General features: G+C 45.7%; 1 protein-coding gene and 1 long non-coding RNA gene across 2 annotated transcripts; one reads left to right on the top strand and one right to left on the bottom strand.

Annotated features, from left to right (window-relative positions):
* Positions 1 to 6,877: 6,877 nt before the first annotated feature.
* On the bottom strand, positions 6,878 to 7,938 carry LOC119864958. Its single transcript, XR_005375534.1, has 2 exons — positions 7,761 to 7,938; positions 6,878 to 7,433 (listed from the first exon to the last, which is right to left on the bottom strand). It is a non-coding gene; the product is annotated as an uncharacterized LOC119864958 (long non-coding RNA).
* Positions 7,730 to 19,317, top strand: PRSS23 (serine protease 23). The gene is given in 3 exon segments (XM_038568365.1): positions 7,730 to 7,854; positions 15,674 to 16,493; positions 16,495 to 19,317. Coding segments are annotated over 2 exon segments (1,140 nt in total). The 5' UTR covers positions 7,730 to 7,854; positions 15,674 to 15,686; the 3' UTR covers positions 16,828 to 19,317.
* Positions 19,318 to 22,615: the final 3,298 nt, after the last annotated feature.

Below are 22,615 nucleotides of genomic sequence, written 5' to 3'. Positions count from 1 at the left end.
CCTCCTCCATGACGGTTTCCTTGCAATGGCTGAGGCCACCATGCAGCTCTGGCCATAGGTTCCCTCTGAGGAGGTCACCTCTTGGGGCTACAGCATTTCCTTCCATCTCCCGCCTTAACAGTGGTGATGACTTCTCTCTGTTGCCAGATGTTGGGTGCCCTCTGTCCTTGTGTCTTCCTCAACCCTGTTCTCACCTCTACACGTAGCTACTTCCTGAAGTCTCTTCCTTTGAATCAATCAAGGGCAAATTGTGTTCCCAACAAGACTGCCAACTGACACATCCAGTAAAAGAAGTGCCGACCAGAGGTTCAAACCCAAAATATTCAGTGGTTGGGAAGAGGAAAGGTAAACTGATCATAAAAGAAATAAAATTAAAAGAGCCGTAAGAAAGTTGTAGGAAGTGGTATGGAAAAATCAAAGACCAACAAAAATACTTCGTAGAGGATGAGCCATTGTGCTAGACTTTTAATATATGAGTGGAATTGAGACAAGCAGATATGAAGAAAAGAGTTGCAAATGCAAACAAAAGCACTGATACAGAAAAGCACAAACCACATTTTGGGAACAAAACTGGTTTAGGGCCATAAATGGAGCAAACTTATGGATAGTGTTTCTCAAACTGTGTCCTACAAAACTCTACTGTTCAATGAATGTTCTACCATATTGAAAAAAAAAAAAAAAAGAGTCCACAGTCAAATAAGATTGGATAACTTTGATATAAAGGAACTTATCTAGGTTTCTCCACTCAGGACTTCTCAGAGCATTTGAAAGGCCAATATGCATATTTGACTTTTTTTTTTTCCCATGGATAATCTATTTTAACATCTTCTAGAAGTGTGGGAGGAAATAGTTTGGGAAACATGTATTGTCCAATAAGATTTACAATCTTGTGGGAGTCCCAGGCAGACCAATTCAGAATGCACTGTGGCAGCCAGAAGTCAGAGCATATTCCAAAGTGTTCTGCAGAAAGTCAATGGGAATGTTACAAACTGTGAGCAAATATACTTAAAACGCCATCATGTAGCCATAATATGAGTCATGAAATGTAACAAGCAGCCCAAATGGAAACTGAATGTGTTATCCTGACATGCCCTATAAGGGTAAGAATGGTGGAAGGCATCAAATAGAAATTCGGATTTATATCCTGGAAAACACTAGAGCCCTAATGGTAAAATTTTATACGCAATGTGTTCTGCTGCTAGTGACAAGCATGCCAAAGGGTCTCAGACCTGATATTTTAAGCAGATTAGAATTTCACTTATTAATTTGTTCAATTGTTTGTTAGTAAAAATCAATTGAGTCTTTACTATGAGCTAGGTTCTCCACTAAACTATAGAGGAAAAACCACAAAGACAAGAAAGAAAAACAAGACAGAGTTTCTGCTGATAAAGAGCTCAGGACCACTTGAACATATAAATATGTACAGTTGACCCTTGAATCATGCCAGGGTTATGGGGTGCTGTATCCACAGTACTGTACTGTATTTATTGAAAAAATCTGCATGTAAGTGGATCTACATAGTTCAAACCAGTGTTGTTTAAAGGTCAGCTCTAGTTACAATTTATGATACGTCAATACGATTCACTAAAAGTATAGAGGATGAGCTTATATATCTAGCAATGAAGGATTTGGAAAGCCCAAGAAAAGAGTTGATATTTGAGTTTGAAGACAAGTAAAATTTGCCATAGGAAAAAAGAAGAAAACTCTTGAATGACATTGATTTTTACCATCCAGAACCCCATATTTAGCCATATAAAAGACTGAAAAGAAAAAATCCAGTATAGATAAATATAAACATAAAAACAAAGGAATTCCACCCTCCAAATGCCTTTTAAAGTTACAGAGATTTGGGGGAAATTTTTATTACATAAAGGTAAAGAGAATATCAAAAGATTATTAAGGTCTATTTCAAGGTCAACAGCTCTGCTGCTTCTCGAATTAAAGGGAGAAAAAACCTTTATCTTCCCTTTTGTTCTTGCTCACAAGATCCAGTAAGCAAGTCAGAGTACATCAGAGAAGCCGAGGGCTGGCCTCTGGAGACTTTCTGAATTGAACCAGAGAAAATGAGAAACACATAGTTATTTCAAAATGTTTCTAATTTTTCAGTTTAGAATAGTGCCCACAGTTTACAGGAAATTGCTAGTGCCAAAGCCTGTTTTTCTTCCTGATAATTTTAAATTGCTATATTCTTTTAAGTAGGATTAGAGTAGAGCTTTTCTTTGCTGTGCGGCAATTTTTTTAAGGGCACCATGTGTACTGATGCAACAATTTACAGCTACTTTCCATATTAACCTTTTACATATTGTACCTTCACATTTATATTCAGACTGTGCTTATATTTCTAAACACTTCTAAACATTACTCTAAAAATGAGTAATCTAAACTTAACAAAAGAGGAATTTTTAAAAAGTTTAAGTGTGATGTAAATACAGTTGTTTTATTAAATGCTATAAAGATTGGGGTTTTTTGGTTGTTCTTTTTGCTAGCTTGTCAAAAGACTAAGGTTAATTATAGGAGTTTGTTGTGGTTCTATTTTTTACCATGTAAGATTTTAAATCCACCAATATAAGAAAAAATCTGGTTTTGCCCTCAAAAACCCTGACAAACATGCAGACCTGGTAATATCAGTGGCTCAATAGATGTTTGCAGAATAAATAACTGATGGTACCACAGGGGAGCATGGAAGAGGAGACAAAAAAATTACAACCTTGGCTCCCATTTGAATCTATAATTTTTCCTAAATTCAATTCTAAGAAACTCTTTGTTGCTACAGACCAGAGTTATAAAAGAAAGACTTGAGAGTGGTTGAACAGGAATCCTGATAATTTCTTCTTAGAAAGCCTGAATTAAACTTTTTAGCATCAATGCTACACCAGTTTGACTGATTGATTGATTCATTCATTCATTCAACATATTTTAAAACACTTATTAAGCATGCACAACAGTGGTAGTAGTAATTATAATACCGTTAATACCAGGTAAGTTCAATTTATTTTGTGCCGAGCCCATGCCATGAGCTTTGTACTGATTGAATCCTTACAATAGCCCTAAAGTAGCCCACACAGATGAAAAAAAATGAGTCATTAAAAGTCACCTATTTGTCCATGGCCACCCAGAGACTAAATGAATTTGAAATTGGATCCAAGTAAGTCTGATTCCAGGGTTCCATATGTTTTGCTATGCCAGGATCCCATGATAGGGGTGCCCGACAGATAGCAAAACACATAGATTATCCTCCTGCAAGGATTCCAGGGTCATAGACTCAAAGGCTGTAAGAGCAGGTGATCTAGGCTCTCTTCTTACAAATGAGAAATAAGGCTGGCAAGTGAAGTGATTTACCCAAGGTCACATAGACGGGTTTAGAATGCCATCCCTACACCCCACCATCTCTCCTCTGTTGTCTCTCATTTCATCTCTCACTACACGGAGCTGGCAAGACCTCCTTAACTGAGTAAACTTCTAGGTCCATATTATCTACCACAGAAGAAGCCACATTATGGCCAGAGAAACCATATGGGAATTATTTTTAAGTATATAAATATATCCTCTTAGAAATAATCCTCATTGATAACTTTCGAACAGACTTAAATTGTTGAGACTGCATATGGATCTTAGATTCATGAAAAACTGCATTTAGCAGTTTTGATTTAGAGTTGGTGTTGGGTCTCTCACCTACCTGCTACTCTAAGCTTCCAACCATCTTTCAGCCCCATCTTGCCTGATACTCTAAAGCCATTTAACAGGACATTACTTAGTGATGGCAGATTTGGAACAAAAGGAAGATAGAATCCACTGAAACAATGTTTAGAGCTGGAGCGACATCAGCAGCTGATTCAACCTCCTTATTGTAAGCTCGAGAAAAGGCAAGTCAGGGAAGCAACACAACATAATGAGAAAAAGAGTCCACCAGTTAGTTCACTGGAGACCAGATTCTTACTAGCAGATACCCTGTATTGCAAAGCTTCAGTTCCACCTACGGATAAAGTATGTCTGTGATTGGGGGCTAATGAAAGGCCTGAATATGATTTGAGGAAGCTCAGGCATTGTTGGAAAATAACTTACCTACTGCCACAAAGAAGCTTGATTCTCTTGCAGAAGAACTTGACTTTTTTGAGATCAATTTACTACCACAGAAGTCAATATGGCCATGGTTTATAATTGGGATGTAAAAGAAAGAATAAGGGAAAAAAAAAAAAAGACACTTCTACCAAGAACAAAGCATAATGCTGGCAATTAGAAATGTGGTTCTGTTTTCCAAACATGTTATTTTGAATATCCCAAAGTTTATCCCTAAAGGTTTACGTGACTTTGATTTTTTAACAGCAAGAATTATAATTAGAACTCCTTTAAAAAGACTTTAAAAAGATGAATGAAAAAGATGATGAAAGAGTGGGACAGACTGGGCAGAAGTCACAGCCACGTTACTCAGTAGTGTAACACTGGGTATCTTACTCAACCACTCTGGACCTCAGTCTTCTCACCTGCAAAATGGGGATAATCCTCATCTCTATTTTTTTGTTTGTGTACAATAAAGTGTATTTCACACTACCTGGCACATAGTATGCATTCAACAAACACTAGTTATAATTACTACAATCCAGTGCCAGTTCTGCTCCCTTTGTTCACACCCTGATTTGCTCATATATACAGTAGAGGAACTCAACGAGATTAAGTTTGTTAAAGCCTTGATCAGATCTTCATCTGTTAAGCTCCACCTCCATCACTTCTTTTTTTTTTTTTTAAGATTTTATTTATTTATTCATGATAGTCACATACAGAGAGAGAGAGAGAGAGAGAGAGAGAGGCAAAGACATAGGCAGAGGGAGAAGCAGGCTCCATATAGGGAGCTTGATGTGGGATTCGATCCCGGGTCTCCAAGATCGCGCCCTGGGCCAAAGGCAGGCGCCAAACCACTGCGCCACCCAGGGATCCCCACCTCCATCACTTCTTGAAAGCCAGAGTGGGAATGAATGATTCCCTCTTCGATGTTTTCTAGCTGGAGCCTGATTCAGTCTATATCTCACTTGCTCCTGTATTTGATTTCTTTTTTTATTTATATCCATAGCACACATTCCTTGAGGTGAGGGAGATCTGCTCTCCCTCTCATAGTTACCTTATACAGAGTGTGCACTTAGGAAATGTGGAGGCCTTGCCCTGAATGTATTTTCTAACAATTGAATTGCTATGCATATGAGAAGTATCTGAGAATTATGATCATAGATTTGAACTGAGTTAAGAAGCAATGAGAGTTTTGGTTTTTCTGGTTTTGTTTTTGTTTTGGGGGCTGGAGGGTAGGGCAAATACATAAAGAAAATATCTAAGCACAGCAGGAGGACATTTGCTACTTGCACAGGACATTCCTCTTGGAGGTCAAAGTCCTCTAAAGATCTGTTGCTTGTGTTCTTGTGGCAATGGCCAGGATAACCTAAGAGCTGTGAGGTAACCTCTCATCAGGAGTGGGTGGTGCTCGTTCAAGCCCTGAGTTCCCAGGGATCATTGGTAGTTACAGCTTCTTTGGGGAGGGAGCATTAGACCTGAGACTAGTTGTGGGAGTGGTGATAGGGAAGAGATGTGCTCCTGGGTCCTTTTGTGCCTCACTTTCTCTCTCTGAATGATGGGAATCATTTTATTTTCTACCATCCTATCTCCCCTAATTGTTACAATGTAATTTTTTAAACTGTCAATGTTTGTTAATGGAGCAATGAATGTTAATGTGGGTTGGGGTCCTGCTGAAAGAGTCAGTCCAAAGCAGAGCTAAGGCATGTTCTTTTCATATAACAGATGTAACAGGAGCTAACATTTGTTAAAGGCTTACTATATGTCAGGCAGTGTGCTAAGCATTTTATGTGTATTAATTCATTCTAAATCTCAAAACAACCCTATAAGGTAGTCTCCATTTTATAGAGAAGGAAACTGAGGCACAGAAAGGTTAAGCCAAAAGCTACACAGCTAATAAGTGACCGAGCCCAGAATAGTACTTACATGGTTGAATGCCTCTGGTGCACTCTTAATTATGTTGCTATAGTGTCTTCCTGTGGCCATCTCTAATTTGGTGCCTATCACCTTGGTTTGCATGTAATAGGTGCTCAATAAATATTTGTTGCATTGGAGTAAAACTAATGAAACTCAAGCGTGGTTGAGAAGCCTCTCCCATCTTCCTCTCCTTCCAATTACAACTCCAGCTCCTCTATTAAGTAAGGAATTTGGCTTTTAAAGCTGTCTGATTGGGAGCTAGGGACCCTAGAAATCCATAATTAACTTTTTTCATAGTTTTCATGTAAAATGAATACAAACACATTCTGGGTCATTGGAATAACCATCTAATACCAAGAACTGCCTTGTGATTTCAGTGTCTATGTGAGCTGTGCCTTGGCGTCAAGAGTTACAAGTTTATCGGTTATGCTATTAAGAAAGGAATAGCACAGGGGCACCTGGTGGGCTCAGTTGGTTAAGCATCTGCCTGCGGCCCAAGTCATGATTCCAGGGTTCTGAGATGCAGCCCTGCATTGGGCTCCCCGCTCAGTGGGGAGCCTGCTTCTCCCTCGCTCTCTGCCCCTCCCCCATCATGTTCTGTTCTTACTTGCCCTGCTCTCTCTCTCTCAAATAAATTAAAAAAAATCTTAAAAGAAAAAAAAGGAATACCACAGCATTAACCTCTAAATATATTAGAGTCAAGTGAAAGCCAGATATTATAATGACAAAGGGTGTGAGCAAAGGTCAGGTTGCTGGAACAGAGGAAAGATATGAGAAAACTGTGTCGGTACCGTGCACTGGACACACCATGAGAGGGGTAAAGCCACACGGAACCCAAATGTAGCCCTATCTGGGCAGTCAGTACTACGTGATGCTGGTATAGTCGAGTAGTAAACATCACTAATTTAATGTCACTGTTTTGGGAGGGGATTTTTATATATAATCTATAAATTTGCTTTGGCTTTATTCCAGAATCGTTCATAAGCTGTAACATAAATTTCTATCTGATTTAATGTTTATATACAGTAAGTAACTTATGAAAGAAACTAAGCTAATACTGGGGAGGTTTGAGGACTTGGCCTTAAGATAGTGGAGAGTGTCCATTCCTCTCCCGTTTGAGAACCACCACACCGTAGCCCATGTGGGGGCTTTCCTATGTAAAGCTGCTTACGAACACCGACACATTAGTTGTATCATTAGCCCCTTGGTGTGAAAGAGTATAGCAGACCCTCCCTCCCTCCCTCCCTTTCTGAGAGCGGGCTTGGCGGAGGGAGAGGGCAGCTAAGGGGCCAGGCCGAAAATGTGGCCTCGGTGCACCGGGGGCAGGTCATCAATCCTCCGAACTGCGGTTCCTGATCTGTAACGCGGGGGTCACCTGCAACTTCTCCACCGCGACGGGTCACGCGTAAAGCTGGCTCACGGGGGACCGAGTAAGCGTCCTTCCTCCAAATACCGAGGCGCTGGGGAGAGGGGAGCAAAGCTCTGGCCCTGGATCCTTCAATGGCGCGGTCGCGGCGGGCAGCGCGGGCTGGCGGAGGCGGCTCCACCGGCTGGTGCGCCCCGGAAGGCTGGGGCGGTGCGCTCGGGGCCCCGCCGCCCCCCGCCGCCCTCCCGCGCTCCCGGGCCCCGCCGCCCCCCGCCGTCCCCGCCGCCCTCCCGCGCTCCCGGGCCCCGCCGCCCCCCGCCGCCCCCCGCGCTCCCGGGCCCCGCCGCCCCCCGCGCTCCCGGGCCCCGCCGCCCCCGCGCTCCCCGCGCGCCCAGCGCAGCTCTGCGTCCCTCGGAGGCACCTGAGGCCGGGGGGGGCCTCGCTCATGCCCTGAAAGCCCAGAAGCACAGTCTTCGCGACTCTTCCAATGTGCCGAGGGGCTGCCCACGCCCCAGGTACAGCCCGCGTCGTCCCCGGCTGCAGGCGGGGGTGGGGGGGGGGCGACCCCCGGGAGCGCGCGGCCCCGGCGAGCAGGCGGCGGAGCGCGGGCGGCGGAGGCCCGAAGCTGGCTCGGGAGGCTGCGGCCGAGCCCCGGGGGTGCGCGCGGCGCCGGGCGGGCCCTCGGCGGGACCCGGGCGGGCGGGAGGGAGCCGGCGCGGCGACCGCAAGGCGGCGGCACCCGGGGGGGGGGGGGGGGCGGGCGCGCGGGCCGGTGCGGGGGCGGGCGCGGGCGCGGGGGCGGGGGCGGGCGCGCGGCTTCCCCGAGGCCGGAGGGCGGGGCGGGCGGGCCTCGGGAGGCGCGGGGGGCGGACCCGCCCGCTGCCGGCGCCGCTCGCTCGCACTCGGTCGCGCCGCGGGGCAGGCATGGGAGCCGCGCGCGCCCTCCCGGCGCCCACACCTGTCTGAGCGGCGCAGCGAGCCGCGGCCCCGGCGGGCTGCTCGGCGCGGTGAGTGCGGGCGCGGCGGGGGAGCGCGGGGCGCGGGGCGCGCGGCAGCGGCGGGACAAAGGGCGGGCGGGCGCGCGCGGCAGGGGGCGCGGCGGGGGGCCGGGGACTGCGGGGCGGGGGGCTGCGGGGCTGCGGGCGGGGGCTGCGGGGCGGGGGCTGCGGGGCGGGGGCTGCGGGGCTGCGGGGCCGGGGGCTGCGGGGCTGCGGGGCCGGGGGCTGCGGGGCGCTTGCGTTCCCGCGGCGTCACGGGCGGCGGGTGCTGCAGACGGGCTGGAGGTGCCGGCGCGGACGCCGCGCGGGCGGAGGGGAGCGGGCTCGGGGCGCGCACAGCCCCCGCCGCCGCCCCCCTGCTCCGGGGTCCTGCTCCGGGGTGCTCCAGCGCGATCCCAGCGTGAAGCTTTACTAAAACTCCGGCCACGTGATTGCGGACGCGTCGCAGCCGGGGAAGCGCAGCCCAGGCCGGTTGGGAGCGGGCGCGCCCACGGACGGGCCGTGCTGCCCTGCGGGCGTCGGCGGACTCACCGGTGTTGGAAGCAGATGTTCCTTCCTCGGCCCGCGGACGCGCGTCACGAGTTAACTTGTAAATAAAAGTTCGAAAGGTCTAAGAATTGTCTTAGAAGAGGAGGGAGAATTATTTCAGCAAAGGAAAACCACCGCTCCCCTCCAGAATACAAGTTAGGGTTGCTTTCCGACGCCTCAGGAAAAAAAGCAGAAAAGCGGCTGCAGGGATCCTGTGTGTGCTTCTGCCCTGGGGCGAGCCCACGGGACTTGAGCAAGCAGCACCCCTGCTGGTGGGGAGCTCCAGGTGGCTCGGGAGCGGCGGCGGGGGGCTCGCTTCTCTCCGCTCCCGAAACTGGACTTGAGGGCTCCCCGCGTGCACCTCAGGGGCAGAGAGGCCAACGCCAGAGTTACCTTCTGGTGGCCACGCAGGAAAGACTTGACGTGATAGTTTGAGGTCCGCTGTGGCCACAGCCTAATGCCGATTAATATGAGGGTATTTACTGCACTTGCCTCGGGCTCCTCTCCATGCACAGGAACAGTTAAAATAGGCCTTAGGACGTGTCTCTGTCTCGAGAAGCCTTGACAGGAGCGAATTGGAGGTGGAGTGGGGAGAAGCAATTTAGGAGAAATGCTATAAAAGCCACTGTGTTTACTTGTGAAAGTTTGATCACGTGCACACCTTCTGCGTTTGAAGAAATGGTTTCACCTGTGTTTTTCCCACCTAAACAGTCAGGAGATGACCTGTCATACTCTCCTGTAGTGAACTGGAAAGGAAGCGTTCTTCCCAGGTAACTAATATGGATCTCATTTTTGTGACACTGGCAGCTTATTCAGGTAGATGGTGAATACGGGTGTGTTTTTCTGTCTAGGATAAGTGCCACGGTGCCCATTAGTGGGTCTGAGAATGTGACTGGCCGCAGCCTGCAGGGTTTAATAGTCTCAGGTTCTCCCACATATTTCTTCTCATGGATCCCCGAGGATTCAGTCCACCGGGCGTGATTCGTGCGTAACCCACTGGCTCCGGGGATCTCCTTCCTCCTGGGCTCACCACTGACAGTTCTATACACTGTTCTTGTTCTGCCACCAGGTCTGCCCCAAGCTCACTAGGGTAGTGCGTTTTGCCTAAAAGCTGATAGAGGAGAAGTTAAACTTCTTTTGACCACAAGACTGTGTGCAGGGTGGCTGGGCTTGTAAACGCGCTGCATTTCTTTCCTGTAGGGGCTGTAATTCTTAAACCATTATGTGATTAGGTCTGTTTTCCTTTAACAGTTCTTTGACTCAGGAAAATGAGGACAAGCCTGGCTGCAGAGGGCTCACAGAGCTTTGTTCGCTTTTAGGTATTTGCTTTAGGAATTAGCGTGGTTTCACTGGTCAGTATTCCTGGCCACAGAGTCCATGGAAAACCCTTTGTTATCCTTCCAGATGGTGTCCAAAACTTTTATCTCTACAGACTTTCCCACTGTTTGTTTCGACATGACTGTTTATAGTGGTCACAGGAATTCATCTGTTGGACAATAGAGAATGTATGTCCTAAGGATTAGATTTTTTTTTTTCCTCCCAGCACTTGTTTGCTATAGGAGTTAAGTCGTTCTCCCAAACACTTGCCCTCTTGAGGAGACCTGTGTCATTGCCGCTTTGAAGAGGAAGGTGCGGAGCAGTTTCTTTCAGTGACCAGTCTCCAAGCGGATGGTGCTGGTTTGTTTGTTTCTGATAATGTCCCTTCATCATTAGATTATCAGTGGATTTGTGAAGTAGCAGCATCCTCATAAAATATAAATATTTTTAGACGAATGGACAGCAGGACAGTGGCTCCTATTGAGTGATGGGGCACAGAATGTGTAACTCTTGTGAGTCAGATACATGGATTTGGGAAAGAAATAGTTTTTGCATTAATAAAACCTTAATTTTTCATTCTGCTTTATCAGTCAGGTGAAGTGATACATGAGAATAGTTGAGAACTTTGAGAAAGGATTATGTACGTGAGGAATCTTTATCCAGTAAAGGCTTACTTAGTCTTAGAAATGAAATGTTGGAGGCCTGAATTTTCTCCATCTGGATTTAGATAGAGCAAGGATAAGATTTGGAAGATAAGATTTGGAAGTCTTCATTCTCGGTTTTGCGTTTTTTTTTTTTTTTTTTTTTGAAGGAGTACCTATTTCAGACAGTTCTATAAGAGTACGGTGATTCATTTGTGAAGGCAAGAAAGAATTTCAAGTTAATGGAATTTATTAGTTACCTTTTGCGATAGTGAGATTATAAATGTTATTCTATCTGTTTCCATCCTAGAGTGTTTGTTTAAATAAACTTAAATGGGGCGCCTGGGTGGCTCCCCCTGCTCGTTCGGTCTCTTGCTTTCTCTGTCAAATAAATAAAGTATTCTAAATAAATAAATTAAATAAGCTTAAATGGGCACAGTACAGGCTTGCTTAGAGTTTATAAAACAATAATTGTCTCCTGGGATGTTATTACCAGGTGAGTTGAGAAATGCATGCAAAGCCACCAACCTAATTTTAAAGCATCACAGTTATCATTGGTGTGTATTAATAGGAAAGGGGTCAGGGTAGGGTGTGAATGCCCCAGGAAAGGGCCTTGGCGGGTGAGATTTCCCCCCTGGCACTTTTCTGAGAGCCGGCACACCCAACCATCCTTCTTCTCCATTCTTGAAAGCCGCCCTCTGCTGGAGGCTTTTGTTGGCTTGATGAGGGAAATCTTGTCTCCTAGATCGGCAAGAGATTAGCAAGATACATTTTCCTTTTCCCCTCTGGTCCTGGCCTTCTCAATTCTGTGAGTGCGGGCTCCCAGACACTAAAGGATGGTGCAGACTCCGTTTGTATACAGCCTACCGCTTGCACTGGACTTTTGTGACCCTGGAAAATGATAATATTAGGGAATCCTGGGCCTGAAAAGACCAGCACTAAAAAGCTAAAGAGATCATCCAGTTCAGGCTTGCCATTCAGAATAGTTTCTAAACTACCCTGAACACATATTTGGTAAAAGGGTGAGCAGTTTCTGAAGTGCGTAACCTTAACACAGATGGCAGCTTAAACCCATTTGGGAGCCTGAGAACAGATGACTTGATCTCCCAATTTACAATCAGGAAAAAACCATTGTAATCGCACACCTAAAACTATCACTATACTTCAGGAAAACTTTAAAAATAACAATAAAAAAGCTTTATCAGTTTGGAATAACTTGACCTGCATTGGTCTGTACTAATTTCTAAATCTGAATGAAAGTATTTTTAAAGGCAATTTTATAGCTTTCTGAGTTACAAAGAAAATCTATTCAAGATAGAGAACCCCAGGACAAGATCTTATCACAAGTTAATGTGTTCGGTTTAAGCAATAATATAGGGAACTTGTAGGCAATGTTTCAGACTAATAGAAGTTTGTGTTTTTGAGGTATCCAAAAAAGTTTATTTCTAAAGACTTAGATCTTTACCCTATTGGTTTAGCAGTCCTTACAGTTGGCTGACTTCTCTTCTCCTTCACTGGCTAAATGATCAGAATTTAAGTTGTAAGGACTCTGAATTAGTAATACTATTGAACGGATGTTGACTATTAATTAGATGATATTTTATCCAGAATATTGATATTCCATGGAGAATAGTAATATCCTAATGATCTGCGGTAGGTTCTTTAGCATTATCTACCAGTATCCTGTGATTTGTAAATGATCCCAAAGGCTCTTGGCACAGTGGTTTGTCATTTCTCTGAGGAACAAATTCAATCCTGCATATTGGGAGGCTAGAGTGAGGCCGTGGCCATTGAGGGAGCCTAGCTAAGTGCCCAGCCTCGTGCCCACGAAAAGACTGGTCTCCATTTCTTCAGACCCACGAACTCTCAGGAACTGGTTCCAAAACATTTTTTGAAAGATTGATATTTAAAACAAACAAACAAACAAAACAAAAACCAAGCCCTCACTGTGAGATAAGACATGCTTCAAGGACTTCGAATATATTTTAAAAATAGGTTTGCTGTAGAGGCAGAGCACTTGGAAAAGTGAAATGTAGAGTTAATTTTGCCTAAGAGGAGGTTAGTTCATTAAGACAGAGTTCCTAGTTAAATATTTTAGACTCCTTCCTGCTCTTCTCTTCCATGACGTCCTTGCCAATGAACTATTTCAATGTTTGGATAAAGACAAATGCCACTGGAGGAATTCTGCTGCAGTAGATAATCTGGGCTCTGCAGTCCCAGGATCCAACTCACATATAAATTTCCAATTTGAGAATTGAAGATGCGTGCCCTAGATGATGACCCTGCGAGCATTCTCTAACTGCTGGTTTCTTCCTGCACATTGCAAAGATTACCTACAGCTTATGATAACCCAGAGCATAATAACGTCTCACCTCCTCCTCTCTCTCTCCCCCAAGAATCACATTTTGGGAACAGGAACACTTGGCAGCTCTGACCTCTGGATCCTGTGTTTTGTTTCTTAGATAAGCTGAAGTCAAACTTGGCCGGACAGTATTAGCAGTATTAGTCGGTATTAGCAGGCATCAACATTCACCATGGTAATCTAAGGGAGGAGGAGATGGTCGGAGACATACACATCACACTTGGCAGGAATTCTGCCGTGGGGGCATTTAGTTACCCAGACAGTGACTTACATAGAGAAGACGTGCGGTCCAGGACCTAGATATGTTTAAGAACTGAGTCCTGAGCCAGGAGATAGGAATAATCAGATACAGAGCCATCTCCTAAACTTTCCTAACGGGTTGTCCTCACCACACCTAGGCCACCCCTGAAGTCCCCACTGGGGAGGAGGGCTTTATGAGCATCAGGATCCTTTCCTTCATCTACTTAGAGCCTTTAGTTGTTATGGTATCCACCGCCCCCCCCCCCCCCCCCGCCCCAGCACATGCAAATCTGGGTATGCACACAGACCCCATGGTTTCAAGGATTTAGAGAAACCACGAGATATCTCTCCTCCCCACAGAAGGGCCTAGGGACTCTTCCTATTGGGAAAATAGGAAAGAAACAATCTCAAAGAATCAGGGAGTCCCAAGGAATTACCTTTTCCAGGAGCTCATGCCTGTTTCATCCCATCTCTGTTTTCTCTGATAGAAGTGGAATCAGAGAGAGTCAAGCAAAAAGAGGCCAGGGGCGGGGCGGCGGGGGGTGGGCGGGGGGGGGGGGAGGAGGGGGATGCACACTTCTTAGTAATAGTGGGTGTGGATATTGGGAATACGGATTGGCATGCTCAGCTGGCCTAGATCAGATCAAGGTGATTTTCCAGTTTATGTAAAAGAAAGCAGAAAATGCCCAAAAGTTGCCAACAGGTCTATACTCTCAAGAGGAAGAGAAGGGGGACAAGGGGATGGATGGTTTCTTCCTGACTCCTGCTAGGTTCCAAAGTCTTGGAGACCTGACCCCTCCCTGTCCTCCTTTTGGGAAGCACTCCATCCTGAACAAATTACCCTACCCTCTATATCAGCTCCTCCGGAACAGAAGATACACAACCAGTCAGAGCTAACTTGCCCTTGAGTGTTTATGAAAGTACTCCCAATCTGTTTTTCATTGTTGTTTTCCTTGTGGCATGATTGATCCAGCTCTTTTAACATACATTTCAGGATAAAATCCAAATTTCTTCATTTAGTGTATGGAGCCTTGCATAATATGGCTTTTGCCCACTGCCTCCACCACCTCTTGTCTTCCACCCTTCCTGGGCTTAGTTTAATTTCCGAAATGACTTGCACTGTTGCATGTCTTTGTGTCCTTGCATATGACTACCCCTTTCACTCTGTCTTATATTATCTAACTTCTCCTCACCTTTAACACCCACCTCTAGCATCATCTCTCCTGGATCTCCTGTTTTTGTGACTCCCCACACCTGGATTTCATGCCTTTTTCCTGAGCCGCCACATCATCCACATACATCTCTGTCACTAGCACTCAGCATGCCTCATTGAAAAAATGTGGTTTTTGTAGCCACACTAATCCTTCATTCACTCTTCGATGAATACAAGTACTCATTCGGTAAATCCATTCAATAAATCTTTGTTGAGCGCTAGCATAGGCCCAAATTCAAGGCATTCAGATGAGCCAGGAACACAGATACAGAGACCTGAAAGGTAATTAGTAATAAAGTTCACAATGTGCTACCCAATGCTACGTTAGAGCTTCAGGTCTTTGACAGAGATCCCAATAGTCTATAACAAAATCCAAAGGAAGAAGTATCTTGTTTGTTAGAGGCCTGGCGACTCTGAAACTAAACTTATAATAGTTAGGGTTGTTTTAAATTCAAACAAAAGTCTAATGCCCTCCTTGGAATCACTCAGCATTTAGAAGTGACAGGAATCCCAGTAAGTGTGACACTGGAGCTATCTATCTCTCCTTGATGCCTTGGTCACTCAGTTTACTGTGTCATTTACATTTACATGAGCAAGTCGCTCGGAAGATTTTCCAAGTACACGCTATACTGAGAACGGGCAGAAAGAAGGAAAGAAGGGCAGGTGGACCAGGGAGGTAGGAGGGGACAAAGGCTCCAAGCACAGAGAAGGGTCAGAATTGCACAGAAACCCAGGCTGGTGGAGCAGCTCCTCTGGGGCTTAATGACCGCTGGCACTCTGCCTTGTGCTGGGCCATCATTGGGGCATCTTCCACGTAGAAGGGAATGAGCACCCCATTTCACCTTGAGCACGGCAGAGTTCCCAGGTCGAGCCTTGTGTTGTGAGACCATTATCTCGGGATTCCTCTCCACACCCTGATTCCTGAGGAGGGTTCACAGACTTAGAAACAATGACAGGCACGCTGCCGGGCCGCTTCCTCCATCAGCCAGTGCTCAGCCCCTTGCCCTGCTGACCTGCTTATCTTTGTTCCTACAGAGTGGTGCTCAGCATGGCCGGGATTCCAGGGCTCCTCTTCCTCCTCCTCCTCCTCCTCCTCTGTGCTGTCGGGCAGGTGAGCCCCTCTGGCGCCCACTGGAAACCCACTTGGCCTGCTTATCGCCTCCCGGTGGTCTTGCCCCAGTCCACCCTCCACTTAGGTAAGCCAGACTTTGGGGCCGAAGCCAAATTGGAAGTGTCCTCCTCATGCGGACCCCAGTGTCATAAGGGCACCCCGCTGCCCACCTATGAAGAGGCCAAGCAGTACCTATCCTATGAGACACTCTATGCCAACGGCAGCCGCACCGAGACGCAGGTGGGCATTTATGTCCTCAGTGGTGGCAGTGGGGGGCAAGAGTCTTCGGGAAAGGCTCGGAGGAAGCGGCAGATCTATGGCTACGACAGCAGATTCAGCATTTTTGGGAAGGACTTCTTGCTCAACTACCCCTTCTCAACCTCAGTGAAGTTATCCACAGGCTGCACGGGCACCCTGGTGGCAGAGAGGCATGTCCTTACCGCTGCCCATTGCATCCACGATGGGAAGACCTACGTGAAAGGAACCCAGAAACTGCGAGTGGGCTTCCTGAAGCCCAAGTTTAAAGATGGTGGTCGAGGGGCCAACAGCTCCAGCTCTGCCATTCCGGAGAAGATGAAGTTTCAGTGGATCCGGGTGAAACGCACCCACGTGCCCAAGGGTTGGATCAAAGGCAACGCCAATGACATTGGTATGGATTATGACTATGCCCTCCTAGAACTCAAAAAGCCCCACAAGAGAAAGTTCATGAAGATCGGCGTGAGCCCTCCCGCCAAGCAGCTGCCAGGGGGGCCGAATCCACTTTTCTGGTTATGACAATGACCGACCAGGCAACTTGGTATACCGCTTCTGTGATGTCAAGGATGAGACCTATGACCTGCTCTACCAGCAGTGTGATGCCCAGCCCGGGGCCAGCGGCTCTGGAGTCTACGTGAGGATGTGGAAGAGGCAGCAGCAGAAGTGGGAGCGAAAAATCATTGGCATCTTTTCAGGGCACCAGTGGGTAGACATGAATGGCTCTCCACAGGATTTCAACGTGGCTGTTAGAATCACCCCTCTCAAATATGCCCAGATTTGCTATTGGATTAAAGGGAACTACCTGGATTGTAGGGAGGGGTGACACGGTGTTCCTTCCTGGCAGCACTTAATGGTCTTCATGTACGTATTTTAGGAGAGGCCAAATGTTGTCATTGGGATGTGTGTGTGTTGTGTGTATGTGTGTGTGTGTGTGGTGTGTGGTGTGTGGACTGTGTCATATTATCTTTTACCTGATTTTTTAAAGTTGCAAGATGATTGGCTTTATTATTTGAAAACTGGTTTGTGTATCATCTATCATTTCAGGAGTTTAAAGGCATACTTTTGCATAGAAATTTAAAAAAAACCATACTGATGTTTGGGATAATAGAGAATATTTAGCAAGAAAGTTAATCCTTCAATTTTTGAGAACTTTGATTTTTATTTCATCTGAACTTTTGTGTCCAAGGTTTATATTAAATATGTGGCATACAGGAGATATAAATTCTTAAATTCTTATGTGTGTATATATGTGTGTTTTCTCTTGAGATTCATTTTAGGTTTTTTTGTTTGTTTGTTTGTTTTTTTAATGCCTAATCACTAACATTTCCATGTTCCCCACCGCATACAACTTTTAGGAACCTTCACAATACTTCAACAGGCAGGTATGATATTTTGGATTTGGAGGCATTTGCACAGTAGTCCTCGATAAATGAAATAATTTGTTGACTATATTGGTACACGGATTAAACTATATCTTACACTAAGTCAGTATCCGAAGCTGCTTTCAGTTTTGAAATGGTTTCTTTCCCAAAGGTGGTTGCTCTATTTTTGAGGAAGGCGCGGCATATGGCCCTGTCAGCTTTGTGACTCATCGGAGTAGGCAAGAGTATTTATGCCAATCCTTCCATTTAACAGGATTTTACTCACGTTTCTTGAACTAGCTATTTTCCAGGAGACAATAATCCGGGCCTAATGAGAGCAAGCTATATCACTTCCCAGCTAACAATTGTGGTCACACACTAAAAACAATCATTTCATTTTACCCCTGGAGTAGAGCACATCTCATGTTTTATCATCTGGATGGAGTGATTTAAAATGAATTAAATTCCGGAGAACAATGGACGCATTGCTTGGCAGATGTCACAACAGAATAACCACTTGTTTGGAGCCTGGCACAATCACACAACCTAATCCAAATTATTCTACGGAGTTTGCAGTGCACTTTCAGGGAGCCGCATACTGGTGTAATTTGGAAACTTTTCTCTTTCACTTTACTTATATTTTATAGTAAAAATATTTGGATGGTGCTTTAAGAAAAACCAAGAGGACTTTTTTTCCACTAGCTTTAAAAGGGCCTCTTTTACTGTGATACTTTAGGCTACAGGCACGTATAATCAACTACAGTAATAAAAATGGAAATTGAGAGAATGCAGAGTGGATCAGAATCTTTACTCCAGCAAATGTCTTTAGGAATGTTTTATCAATATGATAATCAGAGTTTATAAAGAAAAGACTTTGACTTATTTTATGTTTTCATCTTATGCTTCTTGGCCTGAGCGTGTCTTCCTAAATATATCAATTGGGGAGTGGGGGGTGGAGAACAAATGGATTACAGGGCAGATGTTTGCTGGACTTGTGCCCTTAGGTGATACCAGCCTGAATTGGGACTATCTGTGAGGACATTCAGATATGGCACTGAAGCTTTAGTTTTCTCTGGGTGGCTTTTGGCTTGTGTTTTTTGTGCATTTCAGTCGAGAATAATCCTGATAAGACACTCACGAAATGTACAACTGTAGTGCTTTCTTCAAATCATGTAAGAAAATACTATGCATAGCACAGAGATGTGGGGCTGCCAGGATTCTTCTGAGTTCTAGTACAATTTGCTTTGAAATCTAGCAGGAGTATAACATGAGGAAGAAGAGAGGTCTGTATCCCTGTGTTTGGTATTGAGGGAGAGGGGGAATTGTTTCTGCTTTCACTTGATGGAAAAAGAAGTTCACTGAACGCTTAGACTGGACTAATTAAAAAAAAAGATGCTGCTTTTATGAAGCACCTGATTTCTTGATTTTGATTTTTTGCAAAGTTGAAACTTCCCTCAGCAAAGGTAGGTAGTGGCACAAAATCAAAACAATATCAATGTTAGGTTCACAAATAGGTGTAGTTTACTAAAGAATAATATTCACATTCTATGTACCACATAATTCATAGATAGTAAAATAACTCAACATGACCGTTTTTTCAGTGGTAATAAAAGGAAGCATGGTATTGTGGAATTTGAAATAAAAAAAAGAACGGACTCTCATGATACTAACATAGTGTTTTACATATATTATACATTGTAAGGATTTATTTCTAGTAAGGCCAGTAGAACAACATTCCTAAAGAGTGTGCCATAAACACTCATCCCTCCAGATTTTCTACCAAGGACAAAAAGGGCACCCTCTCTGAGGAGGAGGGAGATGCTCAGTACTCCCTTTCCTTATCAGGGATTCACTTGCCTGTTTGCACCTTGAAAGTTCTAAGAAGTCCTGTAGGAAAGAGACATGATAATGTTTTAAAAGCTGCACTTCAATAAAGATCTTTGGTCACTGAACCCTTGTTTTCTCATGTAATGCTTCTGAGCCCAGTTAGTGTTCTAATAAATACATGTTGGGAATCACTGTAGCAGCCCTTGGTTAAGCTGACTGAGCGGAAAGTATGATGAGCCTCTAGTGGCATCAGGTGGCAGTGCCTTTGGGATTTGACCAGAACGCAGTTTCCAGATTTCAAAATGTTCCAGGGTAGAACGGGAGACAATAAACTTGCAACTCATTTATTGCTGAGTCAGAAGGTTATGGCAGAATTTGGGACATTTCTTTTTTCCCCATAGAACTTACTCAGGATTTTGAATTTTAGGGACGCCTGGTGGCTCAGCGGTTGAGCATCTGCCTTCAGCTCAGGGTATGGTCCGCAGGGTTCAGAAGTAGGGAGCCTGCTTCTCCCTCTGCCTGTGTCTCTGCCTCTCTCTCTCTCTCTCTCTCTCTCTCTGTAGCTCTCATGAATAAGTAAATAAAATCTTTTTTTAAAAAGAATTTTGCATTTTAGAAAGGAGCTAGTCCCCCAAAATGGAAAAATAGGGCTAAAGAGAAAAAGAAATACGAGCCAGCCAGTAATGGAGTTGTATATGTATATTTTTTTGGACCAAAAATGAATTGGAGAAAAAATGGGAGTACATTAGAACATCGAGATCATCCTCTTCTCTTTGTGTGTGACTCACCTCCCTGCTCAGAAGGGCAAGCCCCCAGGGACACCTGGGTCAGTATTTAAGGTAGTGATCTCTCTCTAACACCTACCCAAGTCTTTGGTCCAGAACTTGTTGAGGATGACAAGCCTGCACTGGAATAAACACCTTCTGTCCTATGTACCATGCACTACTGAAGGGTAGGCAGCCTCCCAGGGGGCCAGGGGAGTCCTGATGGCAGTCCTCGGCACTTGCTCTCCAGGGGCTGGACAGAGTCCTGGCAGAGAGTCTAGCAGACGGTCCCTGCACTGGCCTGACTCTCCTTACTTCATCTGAGTTCTTTTCGTGCCCAATCCTTTTCTTAGCCCTTGTCACAAACCACCTCAAGAATGCCTTGAAGTTGCCACTGTCAACAGGCTTCTATAGCTGTTTAATTTCTCATCCAGAATGGAGCTCTTTTGAGACCGAATGGGAGTTCTGTGAATAACGAGGCTAGGACAGCAGGCATGTGCCAGGTCTGTCCCAGGAAATCCAGCATGTCTGCTCACCCTAACTGGTAAGCCCTTCAACGTGCTGTGTGGAATGCGGACGACAGCCATCCCAGGTAACTGGGAGCCATGGTGGGGCTGCAGCCTCCTCACTGTCTCATCTCGGCTTGCACTGTGCTTCCTACTGCATGTCTTCTGTGCCTGGAGTGGCATTCTGAGGGCCTCCAGTGGGGGAAGGACATTTATAAATCCTTTTGATGGGGTGGCATCCAGATCAGAGAGGTGGTAAACATGGACCATTTCTAGCAGATAACATCTGTTCTTAGTCTGCTGTTGTCCCAGGGGAAGCAAGAAGCCAGCTTCCAGGATAAGAATAAGGCTAAAAGCTGGGACAGCAGACTGGTGTAGGAACATGATGGCCTTGAAGTTGGGCAGACTGATTCCTAGTTGCTTGGTTCCTTTTGGGGAATAAATCTCAATACAGTTTAATTTAAAACTTAAAACGCTCCTATCTGATCCAGAGATCTTCTCTTCTAGGTCTGGCTCCTCCAGTGGGCTATGGTGGAGCAGAGAAAGAGGGAAAGGCAACTGTCTATGTCCTCTCCTCAGTGATTGTAGCTTCTCAGGTAACACCAGCTCTTCCATCTTCCTTAGCTTATACCTCTAGTGATATAACCTCTGCCTCCTTCTGTTGAGACACACTTACCTGGCAGACATCCCCCTCAAGTGGTGAACCAGCAAAATAACCCCAAGCCCAGGCTTTTTACACATAAGCTGCTTATTGAAATTTGGGGTGTGGGGAGAGAATGTTCCAGGCTAAGGGAGCTGGAATGTGAGGGCTCCTAGCAGGATCAAATTTGGTCTGTTCAAGAGGTGAAATGAGTGAGGGGAATTAAAAAGCAGAAACTTCTAGCTAGAAAATAAACCATGGGGATGTTATGACAGCACAGTGACTGTGATTAAAAATATGCAACTGCATTGCATATTTGAAAGTTGCTAAAAGTAGATCTTAAAAGTTCGCATCACAGGAAAAAGATTTGTTATTACTACGTATGGTGACAGACATTAACTAGACTTGTGATCATTTCATAACAAATAGAAATCTACAATTATTATGTTGTATACCTGAAGCAAATATGTATCATATGTCTGTTATACCTCAATTCAAAAAAGAAAAAAAGAATGACACTTAGGTATGGGGCCTGAGCATCCAGGTAGATTGCAGGAACCATCTGCTGAGATGGTTAGGACTGGGGAAGGGAATAGGTTATAGGATCAGGGAAGAGAAAATCAAGAATTTTCGTGGTGGTCATATTAGTTTTGAAAGAACAGACACCCAAGTGGAGGGATGCCTTGGGTAGTTCTGTCAGTTGAGCCTCTGACTTGATTTCGGCTCAGGTCGTGATCTCTGTGTCCGGGGAACGAGCCCCGCGTTGGGCTCCATCCACACTCAGTGGGGAATCTGCTTTTCCTCCCTCTGCCCCTCCCAACGTGACATCTCTCTCTCTTTCTAAGATAAATAAATCTGTTTTAAAAAGGAGAAAAAAATAGACACCCAAGTGGAGATGTCAGGTAAGCACTCCTAACTGTTCGGCAAGGATCTCTGCTTGTGAAATTCAGTAGAAGGATCCTGAATCAGCATGTGGGATTTAAAACTTCAGAGCGAGATAACATCTCCAGGAGAGGATGAGGCTTGAAAATAGGATTGAGGACAGATTCCTGGTCCACCAATGTTTAGAGGCTGGGTTCACGGAGAAGGAGGAGGAAGGGGAGGAGGGCGCAGCCCAGAAGCTGGGAGGAAGCAGCCCATGAGGTCACAGGAAAATCACGAAAATGTGGTCTCACAGAAGCCAAGAGAAGAAAGTCTGAAAGTCTCGTGGGTGAGACGGGAGGGCAGAGGGCCAGGTTGCGTTTAGAAATGTCCCTTGGCTGCGCTGGGCAAGGCAACGGGGCGGCGGGCAGGAGACCAGGGAGGGGCCTCATGGTCCTCCAAGCAGAAGGTCCCCTGCGCATCTCCAGCTGCCCCCTGTGTGAGCGCAGGCGGTGCTTCGGCTGTGCCTGGCACGACATTAACGGAACCCTCCCTGGGAGCCTGGGGACAGCTCTACGGGTAGGAGGTGCAAGGATCCGGGGTCACACCCTCCCTGGGGGAATCGGGCTTTGAAGGGCCAGGGAAACACGGG

This window comes from Canis lupus, chromosome 21 (genome assembly GCF_011100685.1).
Source record: "Canis lupus familiaris isolate Mischka breed German Shepherd chromosome 21, alternate assembly UU_Cfam_GSD_1.0, whole genome shotgun sequence".
NCBI classification, from domain to species: Eukaryota; Metazoa; Chordata; class Mammalia; order Carnivora; family Canidae; genus Canis; species Canis lupus.
The sequence above is the reverse complement of the archived record's forward strand: the minus strand, read 5'-3'. Positions and strand labels throughout refer to the sequence as shown.